Source organism: Podarcis gaigeae, assembly GCF_964106915.1.
Source record: "Podarcis gaigeae genome assembly, chromosome: 3".
In the NCBI taxonomy this organism is placed as follows: domain Eukaryota; kingdom Metazoa; phylum Chordata; class Lepidosauria; order Squamata; family Lacertidae; genus Podarcis; species Podarcis gaigeae.
In genome coordinates, this window is record NC_139680.1 from 100,728,891 (window position 1) to 100,755,022 (window position 26,132).

The 26,132-nt window shown below is 43.0% G+C and overlaps 1 protein-coding gene across 4 annotated transcripts in view; it reads left to right on the forward strand.

Moving 5' to 3' along the window:
• Nucleotides 1-19,552, forward strand: part of ABCG8 (ATP binding cassette subfamily G member 8) — a 31,056-nt gene extending 11,504 nt beyond the window's left edge. For 2 of the 4 annotated variants that reach the window (XM_083733363.1, XM_083733361.1), the window contains exons 2-13: nucleotides 3,389-3,499; nucleotides 5,788-5,944; nucleotides 6,314-6,552; nucleotides 7,983-8,115; nucleotides 10,463-10,732; nucleotides 12,381-12,543; nucleotides 12,651-12,746; nucleotides 13,458-13,654; nucleotides 13,859-13,935; nucleotides 15,325-15,592; nucleotides 16,044-16,171; nucleotides 19,252-19,552. In XM_083733363.1, coding sequence (XP_083589489.1) covers nucleotides 5,794-5,944; nucleotides 6,314-6,552; nucleotides 7,983-8,115; nucleotides 10,463-10,732; nucleotides 12,381-12,543; nucleotides 12,651-12,746; nucleotides 13,458-13,654; nucleotides 13,859-13,935; nucleotides 15,325-15,592; nucleotides 16,044-16,171; nucleotides 19,252-19,392 — 1,863 coding nt within the window. In that variant the 5' untranslated portion in view covers nucleotides 3,389-3,499; nucleotides 5,788-5,793 and the 3' untranslated portion in view covers nucleotides 19,393-19,552. Of the gene's footprint in view, nucleotides 1-2,417; nucleotides 2,595-2,975; nucleotides 3,500-5,787; nucleotides 5,945-6,313; nucleotides 6,553-7,982; nucleotides 8,116-10,462; nucleotides 10,733-12,380; nucleotides 12,544-12,650; nucleotides 12,747-13,457; nucleotides 13,655-13,858; nucleotides 13,936-15,324; nucleotides 15,593-16,043; nucleotides 16,172-19,251 lie in introns of all 4 variants that reach the window. The other 2 variants (XM_083733362.1, XM_083733360.1) reach the window with 2 other exon arrangements.
• The last annotated feature ends 6,580 nt before the right edge of the window (nucleotides 19,553-26,132 follow it).

The following is a 26,132-nucleotide window of genomic DNA, read 5'->3' on the forward strand; positions in this document are numbered from 1 at the left end:
TCCAGAATGAATTAAGTTCTTAACCAGAGGTACCACTGTATTCTGTTATCACCAGGTTGGGCACTGCTTTCCTTTTGGGTAAAGACAGAGGCAAAGTTGGTGTTGAGCAGTTCTGCCTTTTTCTGTCACCCAAGAGCATTTCTCCATCTTCTCCACTCAAGGAACCTAATACTTGCTTGTTTTTACCTCATGCTTCATACATAGCCAAACAAACAAACAAAAATTAACTTCTCTTGCAAGCCTGAGCTCATTCTCAACTTCAGCCTGCCTGACCTTCTCCTTGAAACAATTGGCTATGTGTATGTGTATACATGCCACTCTTACATCTCATATCATCCGTAATATTATGCAGCTATACCAGTTTCTTGTTTTGTTTCTTGTTTCTATGTTTTGTTTCTTGTTGGAATTGTCCATATTTGTGCCTTCAATATTTCACATTTAAGAAACTCCCACCCATCTCTGACTGCCTTTGAGTATTTCTGACCATGGCATCTCAGCCAGTAGTTCCTTTAGCTCTTTGCAATCAGCCTTCTTAAAATCCAGAATGCATGCCTGACTACGCTCAATTTTCCTTTACCTTTGTATAATGAAACCCAAGAGAATATGATCATCTCCTCCCAAGGTTCTCTGTGCTTTCACTATGTTGATCAGTTCCTCCCTTTTGGTGAGGACCAGGTCCAAGAGTAATGAGCCACTTGTTGCTTCTTCTACCTCCTGGGAAATGAATTTGGCAGCAAGGCAATGGAGGAATATGTTGGACCTTACGTTCTTGGCAGAGTTCAAGTCCAAGAAATCTCCCATTACTACTATCTCTCTCCTTCTTGAATGTTTGCTAATCTGCTATATGAGGGCATCGTCCAAGTTCTCAGTCTAGCTTGGAAGTCTATAGCAAGAAGGTCATTTCCCCTCTCCTACGTTTACCCATATACTCTCAATCTGCCTTCCATGCTCCTAGTCATGGATCGCTTCACAAATGTACACATCCTTTACATATAATGCTCCTCCTCCTTCCTTTCTGTTTGGTCTGTTTCTTTTGAACAGATTATACCCCTCAATTTCTACATTACATTCACGAGTCTCATCTCACCAGGTTTTAGTAATGCCTGTTAGGCCATATTTATCATCCTTTATTAAGTACCCAAATTGTTCTTTCTTTTTCCATACTCTGTGCATTAGTATAGAGACAACCGAAAGCATGAGACATTCCTTCATACACTGCTGTCTCTGCCCCCCTCTGAAGTGAGACACCTGCCACCACTAGACATCTCTTCCTTCCCTGGGGAGTGGCAGGAATTGTTCTGTGCACTGTGCCTTCCACTGCCATCTTGGTGTGTTCTGAGGTCTGCAGCTGCTGTTCTTGTTCTTCTGACCAAGGATCGGTGTCCGAGGTGAGGGCGTGGAATTGATTTTGCAGCTCCAGAGACACAGCATGGCTCCTGACAGTCCTGCTTTTTTGTGTAACATTCCTCAGGGGTTCATCTCCTGCATTGGGTGATCTTCCTCCCTCCCTAGGGGCACCCTACCTGCATCTCTGTTCCAGGACAATCCACTCTGGTTTAGTGAGAATTTCCTCTTGTTGCCACAAAGTGGTAGAGGGGCCTCACATTGCCATACCTTCTCTTCTAGCAAGGCAAGCAGTTTGCATTTGTTGTAGGTAAAGTTTTGCACGTTCTCAGACAGGAGGACAAACATGGCACAGGTGTTGCAGGTCACTGCAGCTGCTCCCTCGCCATCCATCTTGCAAGAAGAAGATATCCCGCCTTTCACTCCCTTTAAGGAGTCTCAAAGCGGCTAACATTCTCCTTTCCCTTCCTCCCCCACAACAAACACTCTGTGAGGTAAGTGAGGCTGAGAGACTTCAGAGAAGTGTGACTAGCCCAAGGTCACTCAGCAGCTGCATGTGGAGGAGCGGGGAAGCGAACCCGGGTTCACCAGATTACCAGTCCACCGCTCTTAAACACTACACCACACTGGCTCACAAAACCTGAGTGTCTGGCATTTTCCATCTGGTGCCATATAATTCAACAACAATTGCACAGGCGCAGTCTCTCCCCCACCATCTCCTGGGAGCTTTGCCAAGTAGGTAAAGTAACACTTTTATTGGGAACATAATGTACCTTGCAAGCTGCCAAATTTATGAATTTCAGGATTGCTACAATAGATGCCTCCAGTCATGTTTTAAATCACAAATTAGGAAAATAAAGGGTGGGGCCTTCCTTTGCAGGTCGTCAGATCCCTGGCTCCCAACAAACCAGGTGCTTAGCCGAAAGGAGAAACCTCTGTAGTTTTTCAATGTATAATAAAAAAATATGTTTCTGTAGCAGGTGATAGGCAAACCATAATTATTATCTGATGAACCTTTACCCTTACTATACCACAGTAGTAAGCACAGTATTTCAGAAGTGGGTGTGGTCCAGGTGTTTTAGGTTACTCTGGGTTACCTTCTTAGAGTGAGCAGGAGATGTTGGAGTGAGAGGAGAAAACACACAATCGGTTGAAAAGGAAGTGAGCAAAAGTTACTGCTGTGGAGAACGAAAGGATGGAAAACGTTCAACGGGAACCTGCCCTGGGGGAAGAGGAGACCGACAAAGTGAGTGAAATTTAAGGCTGACACCTGGAGGGGAAGAACTGTGCATGCACACAAAATCTTATACCCAGAACAAACTTAGTTGGTCTCTAATGTGCTACTGGACAATTTGTTAATTTTTTTATTTATTTTGACTGCGTCAGACCAACACGGCTACCTACCTGAACTTGGAGGGGTGGCAGAGTGGAAGTGGTTTTAGCTTTTAAAACAAAATATGACTCATAAATGGAATAAAATTCAGAAATACAATGTATATTGTATTTCAGTCATACTTGAACTGAAAGATTAAAAATTGAATTAGTGAACAGAACAGTGGTGAATGACCTGTAGGATATGTTATTGTTTTAATTTGTTTATTATATTTCTATCCTACAGTTCCTTCCAAAAGAGCCAAACACAGCAAACAAACAACAATATAACAGTAAAGAACAATTCCAATACACAAGCAGACTGGAAAATATCTCAACTGGGATTGCCAGTTTCATGATTTAAATGGTACAACCATAGCTGTGCAGGTTCTTTAGGCACATTGGGAATTAATTGTAAAGAGTGGAAAGCAAATGTATCCCTGAACACACCATGGGTACATATTAAAGAGCCAGAGACAACCATGAATTTGTGGATCATATACCCAAATGGATCAAAATCCCCAAACACAGTTGTAGCTGCTATAACATCTTGATTTGTTACACGAGACATGGCTTTAGCTGTCGAATGTACACTTACTGTCCTTCCCTTCTTTGTTTGTAATATAATTGGAAGCTTTATGCAAATAACATCTTGGTTATGATTTCTATACAGGTAAATAAGAGATTTCAAGACAGAATTTTTTGCTCGGAAGATGATAACAGCCTCTATTTCACATACAGTGGCAAATCAAATGTTCTAGAGGTCAGAGACCTCAACTACCAGGTAAAGTGGGGAATTTATTTAAATCCATAGAGTGAGATAGAATGCGTAGTAATCATCTGCTTAAAATATTCAAGCCGAAATTTTTTAAAAGCAATTTACGATTTTTAAAAATCCTAATGAAAATTCATTAGCATTTGGGTTTGAATTCCCACTATAAACACATTTTTTTGTACACAGTTTTGACAAATGCACACATTTTTGCAAGCAATTTCCCTAATATAATGCATTTGTTAATGTAATCTTCATTAATATATTTCATTTTTATGCACACTTTCCCCCTAATTTATGCATTTTGTAAATACTGTTGGAGAACTAAAACACAAAATTCAGTTAAGTGTGAATTTTGAAGGATGGCTGTTCTTCAGTTCTCATATTGTTTCAAAAAGTGTGGATTTGATGGCTTCACCTTTAAATGTGGACTGAAATGATTTTCTCCCCCATCCCTATTTCAGGGTATAAATGGTTCTGCTTCGATAGGAAGAGAATGCTGGGTTAATGGTTGGAGATTAAAATGTCAAGGGTAGGGTTTTAATTTTAATGCAAAATTACCAAGCCTGCATGGGACGCAGGTGGCGCTGTGGGTTAAACCACAGACCCTAGGACTTGCCAATCAGAAGGTCGGTGGTTCGAATCCCCGCAGGGGGTGAGCTCCTGTTGCTCGGCCCCTGCTGCTGCCAGCCTAGCAGTTCGAAAGCACATCAAAGTGCAAGTAGATAAATAGGTACTGCTCCGGCGGGAAGGTAAATGACATTTCCGTGCGCTGCTCTGGTTCGCCAGAAGCGGCTGTACGCCGGCTCCCTCGGCCAATAAAACAAGATGAGCGCCACAACCCCAGAGTCGGTCACGACTGGACTTAATGGTCAGGGGTCCCTTTACTTTACCAAGCCTGCACTTCCCAAAGAAATATGCAGACCAAAGTATGGATCTCCTTCGAAATACACATTTCTCTGAATTTTGTAATGCAGTTCTCCAGCCAAAGAATATGTTACAAAATAATAATGCATATTTTAATAGAAGCGAATACATTCAAATTGAATGCATCTAGGAATATATTTATTACAGGGAAACTGCTTACAAAAATTCCTATACTAGGCAAAATTGCATAACAATATGTGTGTGTGGAGAAATGTGTGTGAAAATACATGCAAATTTTCATGAAAACTTTTATAATTTAAATTTTTAAAATGTATGTAGAAACAGGGCAACCCAAATTTAAGATTGGAAAAATAAGAAATGGAAAGAAACTGAAATTGCCAGATTTTTTCATAACCAAGCGTGGTCCGTGATATGAACTCAGTGTATTTCTCTTAGACGTCTTAACAGTCAATATGTGTCTCCTCAGAAGTAATCTCCATTGAATTAAATTAAACAGAACTTATTCCCCAGTAAATTTGCAGTCAAAGATATTCAGGCTTACAGTAGCTCTAGTAATGTTAAAACATAGACCCATTAACTTCAACAGATCTGCTAAGAGTAGAATTTAGTTCAACACAACCTAAAGACTTTTAAATGTGCTTGAATGCATTTCTCCTATGGTATTGATTATATATCTTTTAACATATTGGTATTGGTTATGTTCATTACTCATTACTCTACATTGCAAAGCAGATACTTAACAGATCTGTCTAGGCAACTTACTGGAGAAAGAAACTGCCCTGATGATTTTAGCAGTCTGTTTCTGCAGAATCCAATCTTGAGACCATAAAACTACAGGACTGGAAAGGACCTTAAAAAACCCTTTTAGCCTAAGCTGAAACACATTACACTACTAAATGAATGGATTGTGTTTTTCAAAAGGCAGGGATTAATATCTGCCAGTTCTCTTGCAAACATGCTGGAAGGTAGAAGCAGGCTTATTTCTTAGTAACAATTGTATTATATCTCCGCAAAGAGCTAGGGACTTACACTGCAATCTTGAGCATCGGAAGTAAGTCTTATTGCATTCAATAGAACTTACAGCTAGATAAGAGTGCATCCTTGCTTTTTAATAAAATTAAGGTTAAACATTTAGCATGATGGATATTTCTGTAGTCCTGACCATCACACCTGAAATTTCACCTGGAAAAGCACTGAGTTGGGATTTGAATTTAGATATTAGTGGATTAAAATACTGTCCAATAGACCTCCACAGCTCTGGACTTGTTAGAAATTACAGTGAATTCCTCCTTATTTTATCTGAAGCATTATTACTCTACTTTTCAGCTGATAAAACCTTCTGGAGCAATTGACAAATCATCATCATCAGTCAGGCATTTCTACTTAACAAAAACACCATTCATCTTTCATAGGTTAATATGGCCTCACAGATTCCCTGGTATGAGAAACTAGCGGAGCTGAAAATTCCTTGGAAGTGCGGCCCAGACTCCGATTCCCATGTGGCAGCTATACAAAATATGAGTTTTAAAGTCAGAAGTGGGCGGATGCTGGCTCTCATAGAGAGCTCTGGTAAGAATTAAATCCCTTTTTAATCCGCTCAGTCTCAGCATTTGTTTGCTATATTTTCAAAGACAATAAAACAAGGGTGGCCTTACTATTGAGCAGAGTGAGGCAGCTGCCTCAGGTGGAGGACAGACAGCACTTTAAGCCAGCCTGGGGTCTTCAGTGAAGAACACTCCCCATTACCATTGCCGCTAGTCTAACTACCTTCTGTACAAATAATTTAGATTTGAACAGATCAGAAAATGTGGATGAAATCCACATGTCTGTCTGGTTACATCTAGTAAGTCCCCTAGATTCATATATGCTTTGGGGTGAAGAACCTGAAGCAACTGGTCTCCCGTAGCTACTTAACATCTGGACCTGTTATATTTGCAGCTTGTGGAAAGACGTCTTTGTTTGACGTGATTACCTGCAGGGACCACGGAGGCAAAATTACGTCAGGTGAAATCTTGATAAATGGAAAACCCTGCACTCGCCAGCTGGCAAAGAAATGCATTGCCCACGTACGGCGAGACGACAGACTGCTACCCAACCTGACAGTCAGAGAAACACTATTGTTCATTGCAAAATTGCGTCTCCCCAAGATGTTTTCAGATTCACAAAGAGAAAAAAGGGTAATTAGAATGAAAATTAAGTTGTCAAGAATGTATTTAATAACATTAGCTAAGTGGCTGTATGAGTTGTTTGGATAAAGAAAAGCTAATCTGAATGTGATTATTCATCTTCTTTTCTTCAATCAGTGATAGAGCATGTTTTACCTAATATCTCCTCTTTGTGGATGGCTTGCAATTTTACTTTGTTTTGTGCTCTTTGATGGAAAAATATGAATTGGCACATTGTCATGCCAAGTGCTTGTCTAACTCTGGAGAGGCATAGATGGAAAAAGAAATGCCTTGATAGAAAAGTCGATTCTTTAAAATGCAAATGGCTACGGACTGTGTGGGCTAGAGGGTAAGATCGGCCCTAGCAATGTTGATGCCTGAGGCAAAAACTCCAAGCTTGGTTCCACACTATAGTCCTTCAGCGCCGCAGAGTCATTGCTTCTCAATTACCTGGAAACAAAGGGCAACATACAACGTATTGCCAAGGTGAACACTCTGTTAGTGCAAAGATTTCTCCTCGTGCAACGTAGCATTCTCTCCTGTGCCCCCCAATCTGTTCTGGAGTTTCCTCCAACCTTCCCCGGAAGATTTGGGGACTCTGCAGGACACATACAGAAGAGCAGAGAGGAAATCCCATTGCGCCCTTGTGCTAGTGCAACTAATAAGTCTCATACTGCCCCAAATTACAAGCAGAAGGAGAGCCCTGCTGGGCTAAAGGCCCGTCTAGTTCAGCTTCCTGTTTCCCAGAGTGGTCAAGCATATGCTTCTGGGAACTCTGTAGGCAGGACATGATGGAGATAGTATTCAGGAGGCATCTTTCCGAAACGGTGTTTCTGCACAGAACTTTATATAAGCCAGAAGCAGCTCGCTAGGTGGTAGCTAGCTACTACGCTAGCTTCCCGGGAGGTGGGTTGCTCTTGCTTACTTTGAGGGAGAGGCAAGGCAGTGGAAAGGTCAGCGCAGTGCAAACACCCTGGTAGGAATGCTGGATTTAGTTATCACGGGGCATTTGCACTGTGTCAACCACCGTGCCCTTTCTCGGCAAGCCACTGCTGAGTATAGCAGTGTATTCTACAGCCAGGGCTTTTTTTCAGCTGGAACATAGGTCTGGCACCTCTCAGGTGGGCACTGTTACCATTATAAAAGAACAGGGAGGCATTCATAGCGAGTTTCAGCACCACTTTTTCTAGAAAAGTACAGCAATGCCCTTTCCATAGCCAAGACCCTTCTATAACAGGCATCCCCAAACTCGGCCCTCCAGATGTTTGGGGACTACAATTCCCATCATCCCTGACCACTGGTCCTGTTAGCTAGGGATGATGGGAGTTGTAGTCCAAAAACATCTGGAGGGCCAAGTTTGAGGGTGCCTGTTCTATGATGTTTATTTGCAAATGGCATTCCACAGTACTGCTATGAACACTGTCCTTTCATTAATTCTTCAGGTAGAAGACGTTATAGCAGAACTGAGATTGCGGCAATGTGCGAACACAATAGTAGGGAACGAATACATCCGTGGTGTTTCTGGTGGGGAGAGAAGACGAGTGAGCATTGGGGTCCAACTGTTATGGAATCCTGGTAAGAACATCCAAAAGCATCTCTGCTGCGCTTCCTTCCCAGGGCTGTGCTTTGGGTGCTGAATAAAGGAGGGTGCTGACATAGCTGTGGGTGAATATGGGTGGCGACCTACCCCACAATGTTCTCTCTTAGCTTTCAAGTGTATGACTCACATAAGGAACTGGTTGTCTGTAGCATCTGGCCACAAAGACATTTTACCGTGTCTTTGTTACTCTGAATTTTCAGATACCTGCAGGGGCAAGGGAAATGAGTAGCTCTACAAATGGTCCTTGATTTTCAGGTGGGCACATCATAAAGTTGTTGGTGGCCAGAAATACCTGTTCGCCAGTGTTTTATCCAGGCAACTGGAATGAGTGTATGTGTTTAATTTCCAGTGGGGTGAGGGCCTTGGCAGTGGTGGAGCTTCATGCTCCAGCACCGGGGGGGGGGCTGGTGCACATTCCAGGGGCATGGCGTGCCACCTGCAGGGGCGTGGTGCCCAGCTCGGGAGGGGGGCATCAGCGATGGCCCCCCACCGGGATCACCCTGCTGGGGATGGTGCGTGTTACTCTAAAGCAGCAATGCAGCAGCAAGCAAAGGCTCTAGCAGCTCAGTCAGCTGCTTGTGGCTGGAAAGCCAAACAGGAAGTATGGGACTGTTGCCATGGAAACAAAGGGGCAGTCCATTCTCCTTATTGAGCACAGGATGTGAGCTCAGTGTGTGTATCATATGACCTGTACAGGATGTACATGGGTGGAGTTTGGAGTCTCTCTCTGTTTGTTGAAGAGAGCAGACATCTTTTACTGTATGACTGCTAAAGACAGGAATAAAAGTATGTAGTTACATTTCTGTCTGTGTCTGATTCCCCTCCCTGGGGATATGCAGGGAGGAGGAGAAGGAGGAGAAGCAGTTGGTGTGTTTTTCTCACAGCCTGAGGAAAATCGCCGGAACGGACCTCGTGTGTTTTTCCTGCCGGGAGTCGCCGGAGGGAGGTCAAATGAATTCAGCCGGTGCCTGCAGATAGGCACATACCTCTGACCGAGCTAGAATTCCAACAATGTGTTTAATTTCCAGTGGGGTGAGGGCCTTGGCAGTGGTGGAGCTTCATGCTCCAGCACCGGGGGGGGGGGGGCTGGTGCACATTCCAGGGGCGTGGCGTGCCACCTGCAGGGGCGTGGCGCCCAGCGCGGGAGGGGGGCATCAGCGATGGCCCCCCACCGGGATCACCCTGCTGGGGATGGTGCGCTCCCCCCGCACTCTTCTTCCTCTGCCAGTTTGCCTAGGAGGCATGCGCCCATGCCCTGGCTGAATGTGGGATCAGGGTGCATAGCACCACAAGAAAAAGATGCTTCACAGCCATTACCATTTTCTTAGGTTTAGATTATGTTTCCACAGAAGAGAGCAAGCTTCCCTCTTCAAACCTTTGTCCCAACACAAGAGGGGTGGGGCAAGTGAGGATGTGATGACAGCAAGCAGGGCCCCCATTCTGCCCCCTCTCTGGACTGTAATCTCATGTCGGTAGAGCATGAGACTCTTGATCTCAGGGTTGTGGGTTTGAGACCCACGTTGGGCCAAAGATTCTTGCATTGCATTGCAGGGCGTTGGACTAGGTAGGATCTCTTCTAACTCTACTATTCTATGGTTCTAAAGGGTAAAGGGACCCCTGACCATTAGGTCCAGTCGTGGCCGACTCTGGGGTTGCAGCGCTCATCTCGCTTTATTGGTCGAGGGAGCCGGCGTACAGCTTCCAGGTCATGTGGCCATCATGACTAAGCCGCTTCTGGCGAACCAGAGCAGCGCACAGAAATGCCGTTTACTTTCCCGCCGGAGCGGTACCTATTTATCTACTTGCACTTTGACGTGCTTTTGAACTGCTAGGTTGGCAGGAGCAGGGACCGAACAATGGGAGCTCACCCTGTCATGGGGATTCGAACCACTGACCTTCTGATTGGCAAGCCCTAGGCTCTGTGGTTTAGACCACAGCGCCACCCACGTCCCTATGAATGCCTAAATATTGTGTGTGTCGTATGCAATTTCAGGCACAATCTTTTGCTTTCCAGATGTTGTTGGATTACAACTCCCATTGCTTCCTGTCAGCTCCTGCCAGGATGGCCAATGATTAGGGATGATGGGAATTGTTGTCCAGCAACCTCAGGAGGGCAAGCAGTTGACAAAACTTCTGTTTTTCCTCATTAATACATTAACTCATTCCTCATTAATTTGTCTCTGAAAAATAATCTGCCTGGATAAATTGCTGGAATAGGCCACCAAGCTATGTAAAAACATATTTAGGATGAAGGTGAAAGCTACCAACCTAATCAGATACATACAGAACCCACTGCAATTAACTTTCCTTCCTCTTTGGCAGGAATCTTGATACTCAATGATCCCACAGCTGGGCTGGACAGCTTTACCGCCCACAACCTGGTAATACTGCTGTCTAGGCTAGCAAGAGGAAATAGATTAGTTCTTCTGTCAGTTCACCAGCCAAGATCGGATATCTTCCAGCTTTTTGATTTGGTTCTCTTGATGACATCCGGACTCACAGTCTACTCTGGTGCCGCCCAAGACATGGTCCAATACTTCACACAAATGGGATATCCTTGTCCAACATACAGCAATCCTGCAGATTTCTATGGTTGGTACAATAAGTGCTTCTGGGAAAGTTATGATTTGTTTAAACTGAGGGTTTGTAGGTAGCCAGCGGTGATCAGATTATGTTGTCTGATTAGGAGCTAATGACTAGAAAACTCTCCCCTATACCTTTGGAAGTGGCAATGGGGAAGGCAGAAAAACAATACCAAAGTTTGATTTGGGGGCAGCCCTAGTGCCAGCAATAGGCCAGATCGGGTACTGGCCAAGGAGCCCAGAGGTTTAGAAAGGCCCATCACTGTCCCAAAGCAAGATGCTTTTCAGTGGCAGGCGGCTGTACCATTTGAATGGAAGCCAAGCTCAGTTCTCATCTGCTGTGTCCATCTGCCATTTTAAGTTACCCTCCCCCACCAAAAAAACCCACCTCTACAACTTGTTTTCCAATATCTATAATCCAGGTAGACCTATAGACTTATAGTTCCCCTGTGCCACCACAAGCAGGATTTGGCCTGCCCTGGTTGGGGGGGTGTGGCTGGGAAGGTGGAAGCTCATAGCTGACATCATACAAAGGACCCCCTGAAGTTTGACACCAGACCAGTTTGGAAGACAGAGACAGATAGAGAGAGAAGAACAACTTGGTTAAAAGGGAGGCAGTTATGCAATGCAACAACCACTCTCTTAGAGCAGGCATAGGTAAACTCCGGCCCTCCAGATGTTTGGGACTACGATTCCCATCATCCCTAGCTAACAGGACCAGTGGTCAGGGATGATGGGAATTGTAGTCCCAAACATCTGGAGGGCTGGAGTTTGCTTATGCCTGTCTTAGAGAAACTTGAAGTAGGGTTAACAGTGGTGCTCTAGCCCCAGTAATCTGCCTGTTTAGTTATAGAGAAAACAAACACCACACACATCCTAAAGAAGAATTAGAGTAAACTACTAGTAGACCACATAGTTCCTTCAAGAAGTTGTGGATTACAATCCCCATCATCTCTACTTGTCATATATTGGCTGAGGCTGATGGGAGCTGTAGTCTATAGCATCTGCTAATGAACTACATTGGCTACCACTGGGCTAAACGTTACCAAGAATTTCATGATGGCCTCTTCAAGGGTGGAACAGACTGCAAGAGAAGCTGGCAGCCTCTCCTTTGTCAGAGTTTACTAAAAGAGTGAAGACAAACAATGAGTTCTTTAAATACACTATTAGTAGCAGGAGAGCAGCTGGGGAGGCTGTTAGACCCTTGGATGACAAGGCAGTCTAATGTATTCTAAAGGAGGACAAGGAGATTGTAGAGAAGCTGGATGAATTATTTGCATTAGTCTCCACAGCAGAAGGGAGTAACCAGGTGTTGGAAATCACAGGAGCAGAGAAAGCTCTTGAGCTCAGGTCTCATTTGCAGGCTTCCCATAGACATCTCTGTGGCAACTGTGAGAACAGGATTTGATGGACCACTGGCTTGATCCAGCAGGTTCTTAGTGTTTCTGGATGGTCACCTATCAGGGATGCCATTATCAGTGGGCACTTCATTAGACGCATGAAGTGCAATCCTAAATTGACAGGCAGGGAATTTAAACAGAATTGGAAGATAGGCTTCAATTACCTCTGAAAAGATAAGCGTAAATTCAGATACGAAACTGAAAACGCCGAACAGCATGTGTGGGTTATATGATCTTACTCAGGATCCTGTCTTACAGTTGATTTGATCAGCATCGAGAGGCAGAGTGAAGAAAAGGAGATGGAAAGCAAGCAAAGGGCTCACTCACTTGCTGCCAAGTTTCATGAAAACATTAAAAACGTGGATGACTGCTTATGGAAAAGCAAACCAAGAGACAACATGGTCACTGTTTCTGCACAGAGGTAAAAACAAGAGCCGTAAAGAGCTTTGATGGCGGGATATCAAGGCAGTATATAAAGAAATTGGTTTCAGAATAAACCCATCTCCCGTTTCCATCCATTTTTGACAGCTCTACTACGATCATTTTGGAGGAGAAAATTACTGTGAACTCTCATTCGGCCGATCAGTTGCCTGGATGGTTACAGCAGTTCACTGTTTTGCTAAGGTAATGTTGTTTCAAGCCCCAGTAAGATTGCAAATATCAGACTGGATTATTATTATTATTATTATTATTATTTCATCTTATACACTGCCCTATACCCGGAGGTCTCAGGGTGGTTCACAACAAGACCACAACATATAAAATCAAACCAACAGCAATAACCCAATACCCACCCCCCAAAAAGGCACATTCTAAAAGGGTGTTGGATGTCAATAAGATCAACCAAAGGCCTGGTTGAAAAGGAACATTTTGCCTGGCGCCTAAAGGTGTACAATGAAGGCGCCAGGCGAACGTCCCTGGGGAGAGCATTCCATAGACAGGGAGCCACTGCAGAGAAGGCCCTTTCTAGTTGGTATACCTATTTAATTCCTGGACTATATCTGTATCAGACATGACCTTCTAACATGGTTAATGTACACTTCCTCCAAGATTGATGGCATTGTTAGTTATGGATATGGATGAATGGTCCTCACCTTGTGTCCTAGGGCCAAGATCATAGGGATCTGGTTGGTTGCAGCAGCTAGAAATACAGGTGGAGTCTATTTAGGTCCAAAAGCACAAACTTAACCTATTAATCATGCTGTCAGACAGCAGAGGCCTCCCCAAGGCATCTAAGGTGGGCATCATTCATTGTGGTAGCCATAGATATGTTCTCCATCCTGAAGTTAGGAGATAATTTAGGCTCAGAGTTGATAATGTTATTTCTTTTTGTAGCCGCCAGATCTCCAATGATTTCCGAGATCTCTCAGCATTGCTGATCCGTGGATTTGAGGCTCTTCTAATGTCATTGTTAATGGGATTCCTATATTATGGTCACGAGAAAAGTCTGTCTATTCCAGATGTATCGGCACTTCTGTTTATGCTAGGAGCTCTGATTCCTTACCTTGTGGTTGTTGAAACTGTAACAAAATGTAAGTTTTACAGCGTTAAGAGTTTTAGAAGGTTAGGGTTGTTGTTTTTTGTTTGTTTGTTTAAAAAAAAAAGATGTTTGAAAAAGAAGTTTTTAAGAGGTTTTAAAAATTCAGAAAGCAATAGTAATGTTAAAAAAAATAATGGCAGGGCAGGCTGCCATTCTAACAAGAAACACAATGGTTTATTTCTGTTTTCTGCTATAGGCCATTCTGAAAAAGCTGTACTGTATCAGGATTTTGAGGATGGGCTGTATCCTGTTAGCCCATATTTCTCCGCCAAGGTAATTGGCTTCTGTTGTAGCAAGATGGCTTTCAATCACCTCTGATCTCTTGGAAGTGCTTCTGGGACATAGGGAGCCATGGACCACCATTTGAGAAGCATTGAACTATTAACTCTAGGAAAGATGATGATTAATTGTAGAATGAAAGCCAGTAATGGGTTGATGTTGTGCTGTAAGGACAGTGTTTTGTTTTGTTTTGTTTTGTTTTGTTTTGTTTTGTTTTGTTAATGTTTTGTTAGTGTCCCAAAGAAGAGTCCCAAAATGCAAGCAGCTGTGCTGATCCATATAACTAAATACATAAATGCAACCCCCTCCTGCCCCCACCGCTTGAAAGAGCAGCAGTATGTAGGATAATACTCAATTAATCGGGATCAGGTGACAGTCACAGAAAAAGGTGCATATAGAATCAGTTCACATTGTAAAACACCTTGAGCTTTAACAAATGATCTTTAGCCAGCTGAAATGCAGCTTTTAAACAGTCTTGCAATATATGTGTTACCAGTGCTATTTTTCTAGAAAAAGAGGTGCCGGAACTCACCATGAACACCTCCCTTGTTCTCTTATACAGTGGTGCCTCGCTAGACGAAAAGAATTCGTTCCGCGATTCTCTTCGTCTAGCGGTTTTTTCGTCTTGCGAAGCAAGCCCATTGACAGCTTAGCGGATTAGCGCTACAGCTGTCAAGCGGCTTCCAGCGATCAGCTGTTAAGCGGCTTATCAGCGGAACAGCTGATAAGCGGCTTAGCGGCTTAAGAAAAGGGCGAAAAAAGTGAAAAAAAACCCGTGGGGGGATGCAAGATTTTTTTCGTCTTGCGAAGCAACCCCATAGGGAAATTCGTTTTGCGAAGCACCTCCAAAACGGAAAACCCTTTCGTCTAGCGGGTTTTTCGTCTTGCGAGGCGTTGGTCTTGCGGGGCACCACTGTAATGGCAATGGCACCCACCTGAGAGGTGTTCCGGCAAGTTCTGGCTGAAAAAAGCCCTGTGTGTTACCTTTTAAGGTGCAAGCAGGAACCTCAGCAAAGAAAAGTAGTACCTAGCCTTCGCTTAATTTCCCTCGCTCTGTCTCTAATTTCTCCTTTGCTAATCTGTTCCAAACAAAAAAAACAACAACAGAAGTCTCTTGACCAGCTCATACACTTGCCACATGGAAAATCCACCCATTATCCTGGCACTACCCTAGCAGATGATGGCAATTCTCCCTGATCTGAAAAAAGTAAAATGCCAGGACCTCTCTTCCATGTGTTCCCCCTCCACTGTCCCATCAAAACCCAGCATTAGAAAGTGAGAGAAACAATGTCCCATTTATGTCACAATTCTTTTTGGCCTCAGATATGGAATAAATTGGTGGGCGTTCCCCTCAAGGTCAGTGATATTTCCTTTCTCAAACAGGTTTTAGGAGAACTTCCAGAACAGTTCTTCCTAATGATAGTTTATGGGGTTCCTACCTACTGGCTAGCAAACCTCCGTCCCGAACTGGAATGTTTCTTCCTTATTCTGCTGCTTCTTATGCTAGTCACTTTCTGCGCCCGGACCATGACAATGTGGATGTCTGCAATGCTGCCAACATTTCACATCACAGCCTTCATTGCCAATATTCTGTACACAATGTTTTTGATGAGCGGAGGCTTCTTCATAAGCTTGGAAAACCTGTGGACAGGTAAGCTGGAAACACCAGGCAACCGACAAGCAGAAAGCTACATTAACAGAAGCAGAGGAAGCAATGGAATGCCATATTTCACGGGTGGAAAACCATTTAAGCATTTATATGACTTTCCGTAGATATCCGAAGGCAGGCCTGTATCAGGAAGCTTTCTGGTGTTCCATTATCTTTTATATTCTGTTGGCAGCCACCCAGAGTGACCGGGGCAAAAGATGGATGGGGTATAAGTAATAAATTAATATTTATCTCTTCTGGACAACTTTCCGGGGGTCACATGCTAGCATACCCATCAACTGCACCGGAAAAAATGGGACATCCTGTTTTTCCTGCGAGAGCACGGCAGCCATTTTGGGCACCATGCTCTTGTGCAATTTCGGACAAAGATCTTGTTTCTTTGGGTCCACGATCTGTGTTGAATTAGGCTCCCTTTGCTTCCCTCTTTTTCCAGTTCCAACTTGGATTTCCAAAGTATCTTTTGTCAGGTGGAGTTTTGAAGGAGTAATGCAAGTTCAATTTAGAGGACGCACTTACCCAATGACTTTTGGCAATATCACCTATCCAGTTCCTGGAAAACTAGTAAGTCACTTCTTTCTAGGTAACATTTCTCATGAATATAGCTATTCAGATATTATGTGCACGAGTTAATCACAATTTTGGGTTAGTGTTGCACACACCCACAACTTACATGCATTTAACTTGTGCACATTCAGCTTCAAGCATGTTGCAAAAAAAGAAATTTAAAAGGGTGGAAAGGGGATGCAGTTCCAGGAAAAATGACTTTGGCAATCCCACCTGCCATTGAACTCAATGGGTTCTGGGGTTCTGACTATACGGTAAGTCTGCTACTTGCACAAGGGTTCGGTTCTGGGAACTGTGCCCCAAAGCAAAAACACATAAAGACAGGAGGGCCCCCTAAAAAAACCAAACTGCTCTTCTCATTCACCTCCATTTGCTCAGATCACCTTCCCCTTGCTCTCAGACCACTTTGCTTGCTCTCCGTGCTCTTGTCAGTCCCTATCTCACTCTCCAACTCTCTGACAACGCCCAAATGCTCTCCCAGGGTGAGTGCAATGGCTGATGGGATTGCCAACTCTTGTTTCCCACCCTTCTGCCACTGTCTGACATTTTTTCCCCATTGCGTATTTTGATTTCCCCCACATTTTTCCAGATTATTTATTTATTTGTTGACCACGTAAGGTTGCAATCACATAAGAAAAAATGAGCATAAGTTGCAGGCTTACTGTACACGATTTTAGCTTTAGGTCTGACCCCTGGAATGTAACCCCTGTGCAGGTTGTAGACTTGCTGTACACAGACACACACACAGAGGACTCTGGATTTGTACCTTTTATATTTATTTCATTTTATTATATTTTTATTGATTTTCCAATATCGTTCCAATAGCAGCCTCATTATAGCAATACCAATTTTATCCAATTAATACAATTATTAATGCCGATTGTTTTATTGATTTTGAACTATGAAACACTGAGAGGCCTCTGTCGATAAGCCAGTATAGAATTGCCTAATGAAAGGCATTTAGTCTTACAGTGGTACCTCGGGTTACATATGCTTCAGGTTACATATGCTTCAGGTTACAGTACCTCGGGTTAAGAACTTTGCTTCAGGATGAGAACAGAAATCGTGCTCCAGCGGCACAGCAGCAGCAGGAGGCCCCATTAGCTAAAGGTTAAGAACAGTTTCAGGTTAAGAATGGACCTCCGGAACGAATTAAGTACTTAACCCGAGGTACCACTGTACTGCGCACTAGGGGACACTCGTCCTTCTGCAACACCCTACAATTCTAAACAGATGCACCTGGGTGCAAGTCCCCCTGATTATAGCTTGGTGGCAAGAATGCAGTTCTAACGGAGCTCCACTCCGTGGCCATTCAAGAGGACTGCAAAGGAACTGCCTCTCAGCACCCATCAGCTGCTAGACACTGACAGTGTTTCCCCAAAGGAGCTTGCTCTGGTTGCTGAGAAGAAGCCCCTTCGAGGTTCATTTCTGCTCCCTCTCAGCATCCAACCCATAGCGCTTTTGAAAAAGTGCTGCCAGCACCCAGCAGCTGATTGGCTCTGGTCGTGCCCCTTTGAAGATGCACACTCTCACTGACCATCATCTGATCGGTGCTGAGAACAGTCAATTCAGCTGCACAGGAGTTTTGCAAGAGGGGATTTTTTTTGGGGGGGGTGGAAGGTCATGGCACCTCCCCTCAATTCACAATATGTACAGTGGTACCTCGGTTTTCAAATGTCTCCGCTGACAAACATTTTGGTTTTCAAATGTCGTAAACCTGGAAGTAAATGCTTTGGTTTTTTGAACACGCCTCAGAAGTCAAACATGTTTCATGGCTTCTGCTGTGTGCAAGATACTGAGGCCTAGCTTTCGGCTGTTGAGTTTTCGGTTTTTGAATGTTTCAGAACTCAAATGGTCTTCCAGAACGAATTATGTTCGAAAACCGAGCTACCACTGTATATGTATATATGTATGTATGTAAGCTATAATATTTATTTAAATTATCTGATAAAGGCTTCCATTCTTCAACAAAACAATCATCGCTAAGTTCTCTTATTTTAGCTGTTAACTTTGCTGATTCAACATAATCTATCAGTTTGGTTATCCATTCTTCTTTGGTGGGAACTTCTTCATCTTTCCATTTCTGAGTGTAAAGAATATAATGTATTTTCCTTGCAAGCCCCATTCACACAACCGAGACTCTTCAGTCATGGCTGGCAGCTGGGCTGGGGGTAACTTTCAACTTGGAGCCTCTAACTATTTTTCTTTAACCTCCTGTGCCTGCTTGTGTTTTGTTGTGGCTGCGATTGTCAAACGAGGGATGATGGGGAAAATTTGGAGGAATGGTTGTTTTGTTAAAGAAGCAATAATTCCCTTCTACACACCTCAGCTGTGAATTTGCTGGAAAACAGTGTTTAGAAATTGCACTGCACCACCTCTCAAATGATGCTCATGCACTCATCAAGAGAGTTGTCACAGTTCTTGCAATGACAGACAGTCGTAACTGAAGAGCCCCTTATCTGAACTTTATAGATAGCTTCCGCAAACCGTGGACACAAAGAGAAACAAGAGGAATGTCAAAAGGAGAATGGGTTTGCTTCTTTCCTAGAATGTATATGGAAGAAATTTTAAAACAGAATGAGGCAGCATTTAATTCAGTAATTACTGGGGCCTATTGAGACTGGTAGGGCGTAATGCAGGAGGCCAACAGTGGATGGCGCCAGAGCAAAGGCAACTAATTCTACTTTTCTCCACATCCTCCTCCCTGCTGAGTTCTACAAGTACCAAAGAGGAAAGCTGTTTATACCAACTTATACCAACTCAGACCATTGATCCATCTAGCTCAGTATTGTCTATGCTGCCTCATAGAAGCTCTCCAAGATTTTCGACCGGGGACAAATCTGGAGACTGGACCTGAGATCTTCTATATGCAAAGCAGATGCTCTACCACTGAACTGTAATACAGACATACTCCTCTCAGAACAAATAATGGTTTCCTCTTCAGAGCTACTGTTTCGCTCGCATGCACATTTAGACATTTAATTAATTGATTGAAACTCACTTATGAGTAAACAATTACAATTTATTTAACTGGAATTCAAACTGATTGAATTAATTGGAATTTGATTGACTTACAGGTACTCCAGTCGCTGGATTTAGACCTCCAGCCCCACTACGCAATTTACCTCATCTTGGTCAGTATTTCCACCACCTTCTTGGTTTTATACTACTTATCTCTCCGGTTCATCAAGCAGAAATCAAATCAGGACTGGCAATAAATAACATGACATCATTGGTCATGGTGGCAGGAGTGAAAACAGAAGAGAGAGCGTTCACACAGGTCCATATTAAATGCCAGATCTAACTTTTGCAATAAAGGCAACACTTAAAATGGTCCACAAACTCTTGTTTGTGTTTATTAAAATGCTGCAAAGATTATTTTTTTTGCCTTAATTGGTCTCAGACATGCAGTGATTTGGATAAGCCACCAGATGGCAGCAAAATACAACGGGTTAAAATGCTGAATTTATGTCCCTGCCACATTCTTCTTGTAGCAGGGGACGAAGAAAGCCGGTTGTTGAGTCAAGTCTTCAGGACTAGATGACATAGATAGTTGTGTCACTGGTAAGATCTGTGTGATTTACATATAGAAGCATTTTTTTCAGAGAATGGGGTGATATTCTAAATGGTTCTCAAAGTCACAAAGAAATACATCTCTTACCTTTAAACTCTGACACCTCCAGATATTAGACAACAGCTCCCATCCTACCATGATGCCTTTGGGCTGATGTGCGTTGGAGTCAAGCTCTGGAGGCTTAGAGGCCTAGTCACATCTGCCCTATATAAATCAACTGTGTCAAAGGATGCCAATATAAGATCTAATCAATAATCCTTATTTGTATTTTTTATATATATATAACATGGAGAATTGAGCAGACCCTTTCTAGGAAGAGTTACAGTGCAACCAAGAATGCTTTGTTATGTAGCAGATTATTTTTTATTTGAAGAGAACCTCAGGGTGTAAACTGAATTTCTCTTGCCTTTTGGAACCCAACTTTTGTTGTTGTTTTTAATGCAGGCTTTGCCAATCTATCGTTTTAATATAGCTTTCAGCAACCTGGTGCCCTCGAGGTGTTTTGTGCTGGCTGGAGCTGATGGGCAGCCCAAAATGTCTCAGGGCACCATATGCAAAGCCTGGTTTAATGTATTTACGATATAATTATTTTGAGCAATTCACAGTACAGTCGTAGACATGTCTACTCAGAAGTAAGTCCCACTGAGTTCAGTGGGGCTTACTCCTAGGTAAGTGGGTACAGGATTACATCCTTAGTAAGGGATGGGATATCATGCTATAAAAAAGGATTCTCCTCAACCCCCTCTCCGCCCACCATCAAGAAGTACTTTACCACAGTGTTTTTCTATTAGACCATCACTCAGATTCTGCTGGAAAACTGGGAGCAGACTGGATAAGCCCTGACCTTACATTAAAGTCATGCTTTAACTCAAAACTTTTCAAAAGTACATCACCAGGTGCTATAGAAGAAACTGGGAAGTGCCCCATATATTAACTTTTTTAAAAAAGCAACTCAGCCCTTACAATTGATATGTCTTTTTAGAAAGCATTGATATATTATGTTGTTTGCTTATTGTTAACGCACACAAATATCACATTGTTGACAACACAGAAAGCCCATTGTTAAAAATAATTGTAGTCTATCACGTTTTTGAAAAGATCCATGAAATGAGATTCCGAAAGAAACAAGCAATATTCTCTGTTGTAAGTTTTTTTTTTAAAAAAATAAAAATAAAAACATTACATTTCGGTTCTGCGGTCGTGGTGCTAAGGACAATCCACAGCACCAGAAAATCACCTGGGTCCCTATGCAGCAAGATGGATGTGCTCAGGGAGAAAGGATCTCAGCCACAGGGCAGATGCAGGTGCACATCTGGTCCGGGGTGCTGATCCAAGTGCCATCTTGATGGCTGGATGCACCACTTGATTCAGATAAGAGATTGGGGGTAGTGGAAGGGACTGTCCATTTGGTTTCCTAATAATAGAATTCATAGCACAGAATAATAGTTTAAAAAGGGTTGGTTTAAACAAATTCCTGACATTTATATTTGCTAAGGTCCAATCCCAAATCTTGTTTCAGTGCATGCATGTTTAGAACCAAGTCTTACTATTATTCTCAATTATTTATCTTTATATTTATTTGTCCATTCCCCCCACACACTTCAAAAATGAACTCCAAGTGATTTACGAACACAAGGATTGAAAACAGACATAAAAGCAAGAAAGAGGAAATCCGACACAACTTCACTGAAAGATAAGCAGAAAATTAAGATCCAAAGGCCTGAGTGAATAAAAATGTTTTCACTTAATGCCCAAAGATACATAGTGATGGAGCTAGGGTGCCTCCCTGGGGAGAGCATTCCACAACTAGGGAGCCACCACTGAGAAGGCCTGTCCTCATGTCACCACTACATGCAGCAGTTGGGCCTCAGAGGACAGAACCAGATGAGGAATGCTTGCTGCCCCAACATGCTGAAAATCATATTACAGTAGTGTCGACAGACATTATGCTAATGGTTGCAGTATGTGTGTGTGTGTGTGTGTTTATTTTTTAAAAAATCTATCTTTCAACCTTAAAAATTTACAAGTAGTAAACAGTATTTATCATCATCATCAAACCTTTATTGGCATCACATACAAACATTCAGAATAAATAGGCCAGAGCAATCTCGTTGCCATTTCAACAGTTCAGTCATTTCCCAAAGGGAAGAAGAGACGAGCAATCTATTTCATCTCTGTGGGTCTCCAGCAAGGGCAGGATCCTGTAGCGTACTTCGGCGACAAAAAATCAAATAGAGGAACTTAGCTACTGTCTTGGTGAGCTCCTGGTCTCTCCCCTGTAATAAGAAGCATATAACCTCTGTCTCTGGTTTCCATGTTGGAATACGTAGATGGTCTAGAAATTGTTGGCGGAGATCATTAAACAGTATTCCTAGCACCTACAGGTTAGAAGAAAATGAGCCAATTGAGTTTCCCTGGGGAGAATGCTCAACAGAGAGGACCTTACCACCAGTCATTGGCCACCTCACCTCAGACGAGGGTACCAAGAGCAGGTCAAATATTTGCAACCACGTGGCAAGGAGTGGTATTATATTTCATTTTCTAAAGTAGCCCTAGCATTTTAAATGGCAAAGTGACCTGCTATCAGGCATGGGATTTTCATAGTGTACAGGGAGGTTGTCCACAGAATTTGCCCTCTTCGTTTCAGTGAAGGAAGCAAATGATCCTGACATTTGTTTCATTTGATGCTTTGGACATTTAGTGCCTTTAAAAAAAAATGGAGAAAAGTTTATACCTCAGTTAAAACCATTCAGATAAGCAGAGGTGGAAATGTTTTGGTTTGTTTGTTTGAAAAATTTATGAACTAACCAATTTTTTTTAGGAGTAAGCTTAGAAGGACAGAGAGATTAAATCCTTTTATTGTATGTGTTTCTGGTGAAAGTACCCACATTTATTCTAGGCAATGTTTCATTGAGAACCACCAGGTCACAAGCCAAATTGGAAATCACAGTGCCCAGCTTAGGAATCATCCCTCCATTGAATGGGCAATGGCTGAAGTAAGGGACTGAAGAGGAGGTTGAGATTCCTGCGTTGCAGGGGGTTAGACTAGATGTCCTTTGGTGTACCTTCCAACTCTACAATTCTTGGTGGCACATGCATACACAGCAACACATACCAAAGGATGATGACCTTGTTCCTGCCTTCTGTAGCAGCCAAGCACAAGTGTGTGTATGTATGAAAAGTGTGAACGGAAGTAAACTTCAATGATTTTGAGATTGTCAAACTTTGTTATTTTTTCTTTTTAAAGATAAAGTAGTAAAACCAGACTTTCTCATTCTTTCATGGCGTCATTAAACTGTCAAGATAGTGGGCCATTTGATTCTTAATTATTCTTTTTATTATATTTAAGACACTTAAAAAAAATGATTTATGCTTCTGCATAATGTTCTGTTGTGATTAGGATCTCTTTTCTAGTTCACTGTAGTATCCAGACTGTACATTGGCAACTTGGTTCTTTCTCTAGCATTCTTTCTTTCTTAACACACACACACACACACACACACACACACACACACACACGTCAAGGACTAAATTCTAGGCTGACTCTCTGTTGTGAATGCAGTGTGAGGCTCAACCCCCTTTTTTTCAAAGGGGGGCACGTGTGGCGGGAGAGAAACAAAAGGAGGGAATGCAAAATCCATATGGGACCACTCAGAATTCAAGGGGCAAAAGATATCAGGATATGACATTATCATTTACTTCCTCCTTGAGAGCTTCCTTCCTTTTGTGAAACGAGTCAGGCAGCTGACATTGCTTAAACAGTCTTTTTAACGTTTCAAAATTCCACCCTCTAAATGTTCTGCAAAAGGGACTAAGCTGTGTGAATGTTTCAGAGGTGGTGTTATGACAAGAGGAGAGACGTACATACAATAGGACTCAGGGAGAGCAGAGCTACAACAGCTTTCTGGTACTTTAGAGCTGAGAACTCCTCACAGGAGGCGACCGTGCACGCGCCATTCCATTAAAAACGTGTCAGGTCTCGTATCTCCCACTCTGTCCTTATGTGCACAGAAAGACCGATGGATTGCTAGCATACAGATCAGGATTCAGATACATGCAGCAGCATCCCAATCTGTGTGCAGACTGTAAAAAGTAATATACCACAAACACGGAACGAACAGCACAATCCTGTACATGATGACTCAGAAGAAACTGCACTGTTTCCAGTGGGGCTTAATGTACCTGCTAGAGATGAAATGGATGGACATTCTCCCCACGGATGTGGTTCCCCAGGCTAAAATGGCATATTACATTTGGGGGGGGGGGGAACTGGAGGGGGAAAGTTCTACTGAAGATGTGAGGGTTAACTGGTGCTGAAATAATGTTGAGGCTGGTGAGTGCTTGGTTGGGAGAAGAGTGGGAGACTCATTTAAGCTGAACTTTTTAAGAAAAGGAAAATAATGGTGTATATAATTTCTAGGTTACATTTATTTGTTTTAGCTTAAGGTGCTTACAAATTCATTTCTCTGTCCCAAAGCATGGAAATTGTAAGCTAATGCTCTAGCCTTAACTTTTGCATCACTGAAGCAATAAACACTTTCTGCCATCTCTATTGTTGTGGTCACTCGCACCCATACTTTCAGCGGGTCCTTCAGCTGATTTTTTCTCAACCCCCCCCCCCATTAGTACAAGCAAATACATTTATGCCATGCTATTTAACAGCATAAAAGCTCCATCAACTTCAGCATTCTACTTCCAACAATAACCAGTCAAGATGGAGGAACCGGAAGTCACACACACCGACGAGGCATTTCACAGCACCGCTGGGGATACTACTGCACAAACACACACATTTGGCACGATGGGAGCAGAGCTGCATTTGAAGACATGTGCCTTCTGCCAGGATGCGCAATTTCAGCCATTTTCAACTCCTCTGGAAGTTAACTCTGAGCCCATCTAATATCCTAGCTTGAGCATGGGACAAAACTAATAATGGAAGTTTCATTGACAGGTTAACACAAGGGTCTGTTGGGAATTCCATTCCACCCTTTGCTGCAGATATGTGGATTGTTACACGTCACATGTCTCTTTACATTCCAGCACAGATTGCTTTTGTTTTTCACTCTCTCTCCGAGAAGACGGTAAGGAGAGAAGCCATGTTTTCTTTGTCCTGATTTATGTAGAATAAATGCGTAGTTTAGTATCGTGTCCATGCCTCAAGTCTCATCTGTTGTGCAGTTTACACTACTGAGTAATAAGTGCTCAAGCCTGCTCTGCAGCTTGAGTCACAGGCGCACGTCAGGGAGGATGACTGATGGATCTCCGCAGTGGCAAGGCTGAGAGGGGAGACGCTCCAGTTGGGGCCAAGCCAACTGGCTTTTCATCCCCGGTTCTGACAGGTTCACCAACGTGCCTTCTGCCAGTACTCTAATAAAGGTAAAGGTAAAGGACCCCTGACAATTAAGACCAGTCACGAAGGACTCTGGGGTCACCCCATCAATATCCCCACAGAAATCTACAATGAAAGAAAGACTGCTTGCTCTTCCTGCTCAGTTTGTATTTGCATTGGTTTGGCGTCTGCCACATTGAACACACCCCATTAAACATCCTCACATTTCATTGGATGCCACACTGAACAGAGAAGAGGTGCAAAGGATGTTTCTCTGTAAGTACAACAGAGGTGTCTTTTTCCCATAGCTTCCTCCATTTTGTGGTCCTGTCTCTTTTTCAGGTCCTTCAGATGCGGCAGCTATTTTGTGTTATGCCACACACTGTGGAGCCCATTACCCCCCCCAAAAAAAAAACACACCCAAATGTGCCCACTGGCCCCAACACCTGGGTTAACTTTAAAAATTCTAAGCTTCCATGTTTTAAATACAGTGGTACCTCAGGTTACATACGCTTCAGGTTACAGACTCCGCTAAACCAGAAATAGTACCTCAGGTTAAGAACTTTGCTTCAGGATGAGAACAGAAATCGCACGACGGCGCCACAGCGGCAGCGGGAGGCCTCATTAGCTAAAGTGGTGCTTCAGGTTAAGAACAGTTTCAGGTTAAAAACAGACCTCCAGAACGAATTAAGTTCTTAACCTGAGGTACCACTGTACACAAAGTATTTCCAAAGCAAGACAACAAGCAGCAACTGCTAAATAGTCCAGTTTTAATTACATGTGTGTAAAATGGGGGCACATACAATAACTCTTCATACCAGGAGAGTGAGCTGCAAAATGTGGGGGGAAGTATTTGGACAGAATGCTTATGCGTTCCATTTTCTGCATTTCTTTGTATAGAATATTCAGGCAAGAATATACAGCCGAACAAGAGAGAGCGCTTTGTGTTTGCTTCCACTTAATGGTTTCTTTGGCCTGTGTTCCGAAAGTCAGCTCGTGTTTCTATTTCAAGATGCATGAACTTCACTATATATTTATCTGAGCAAGTAAAAACA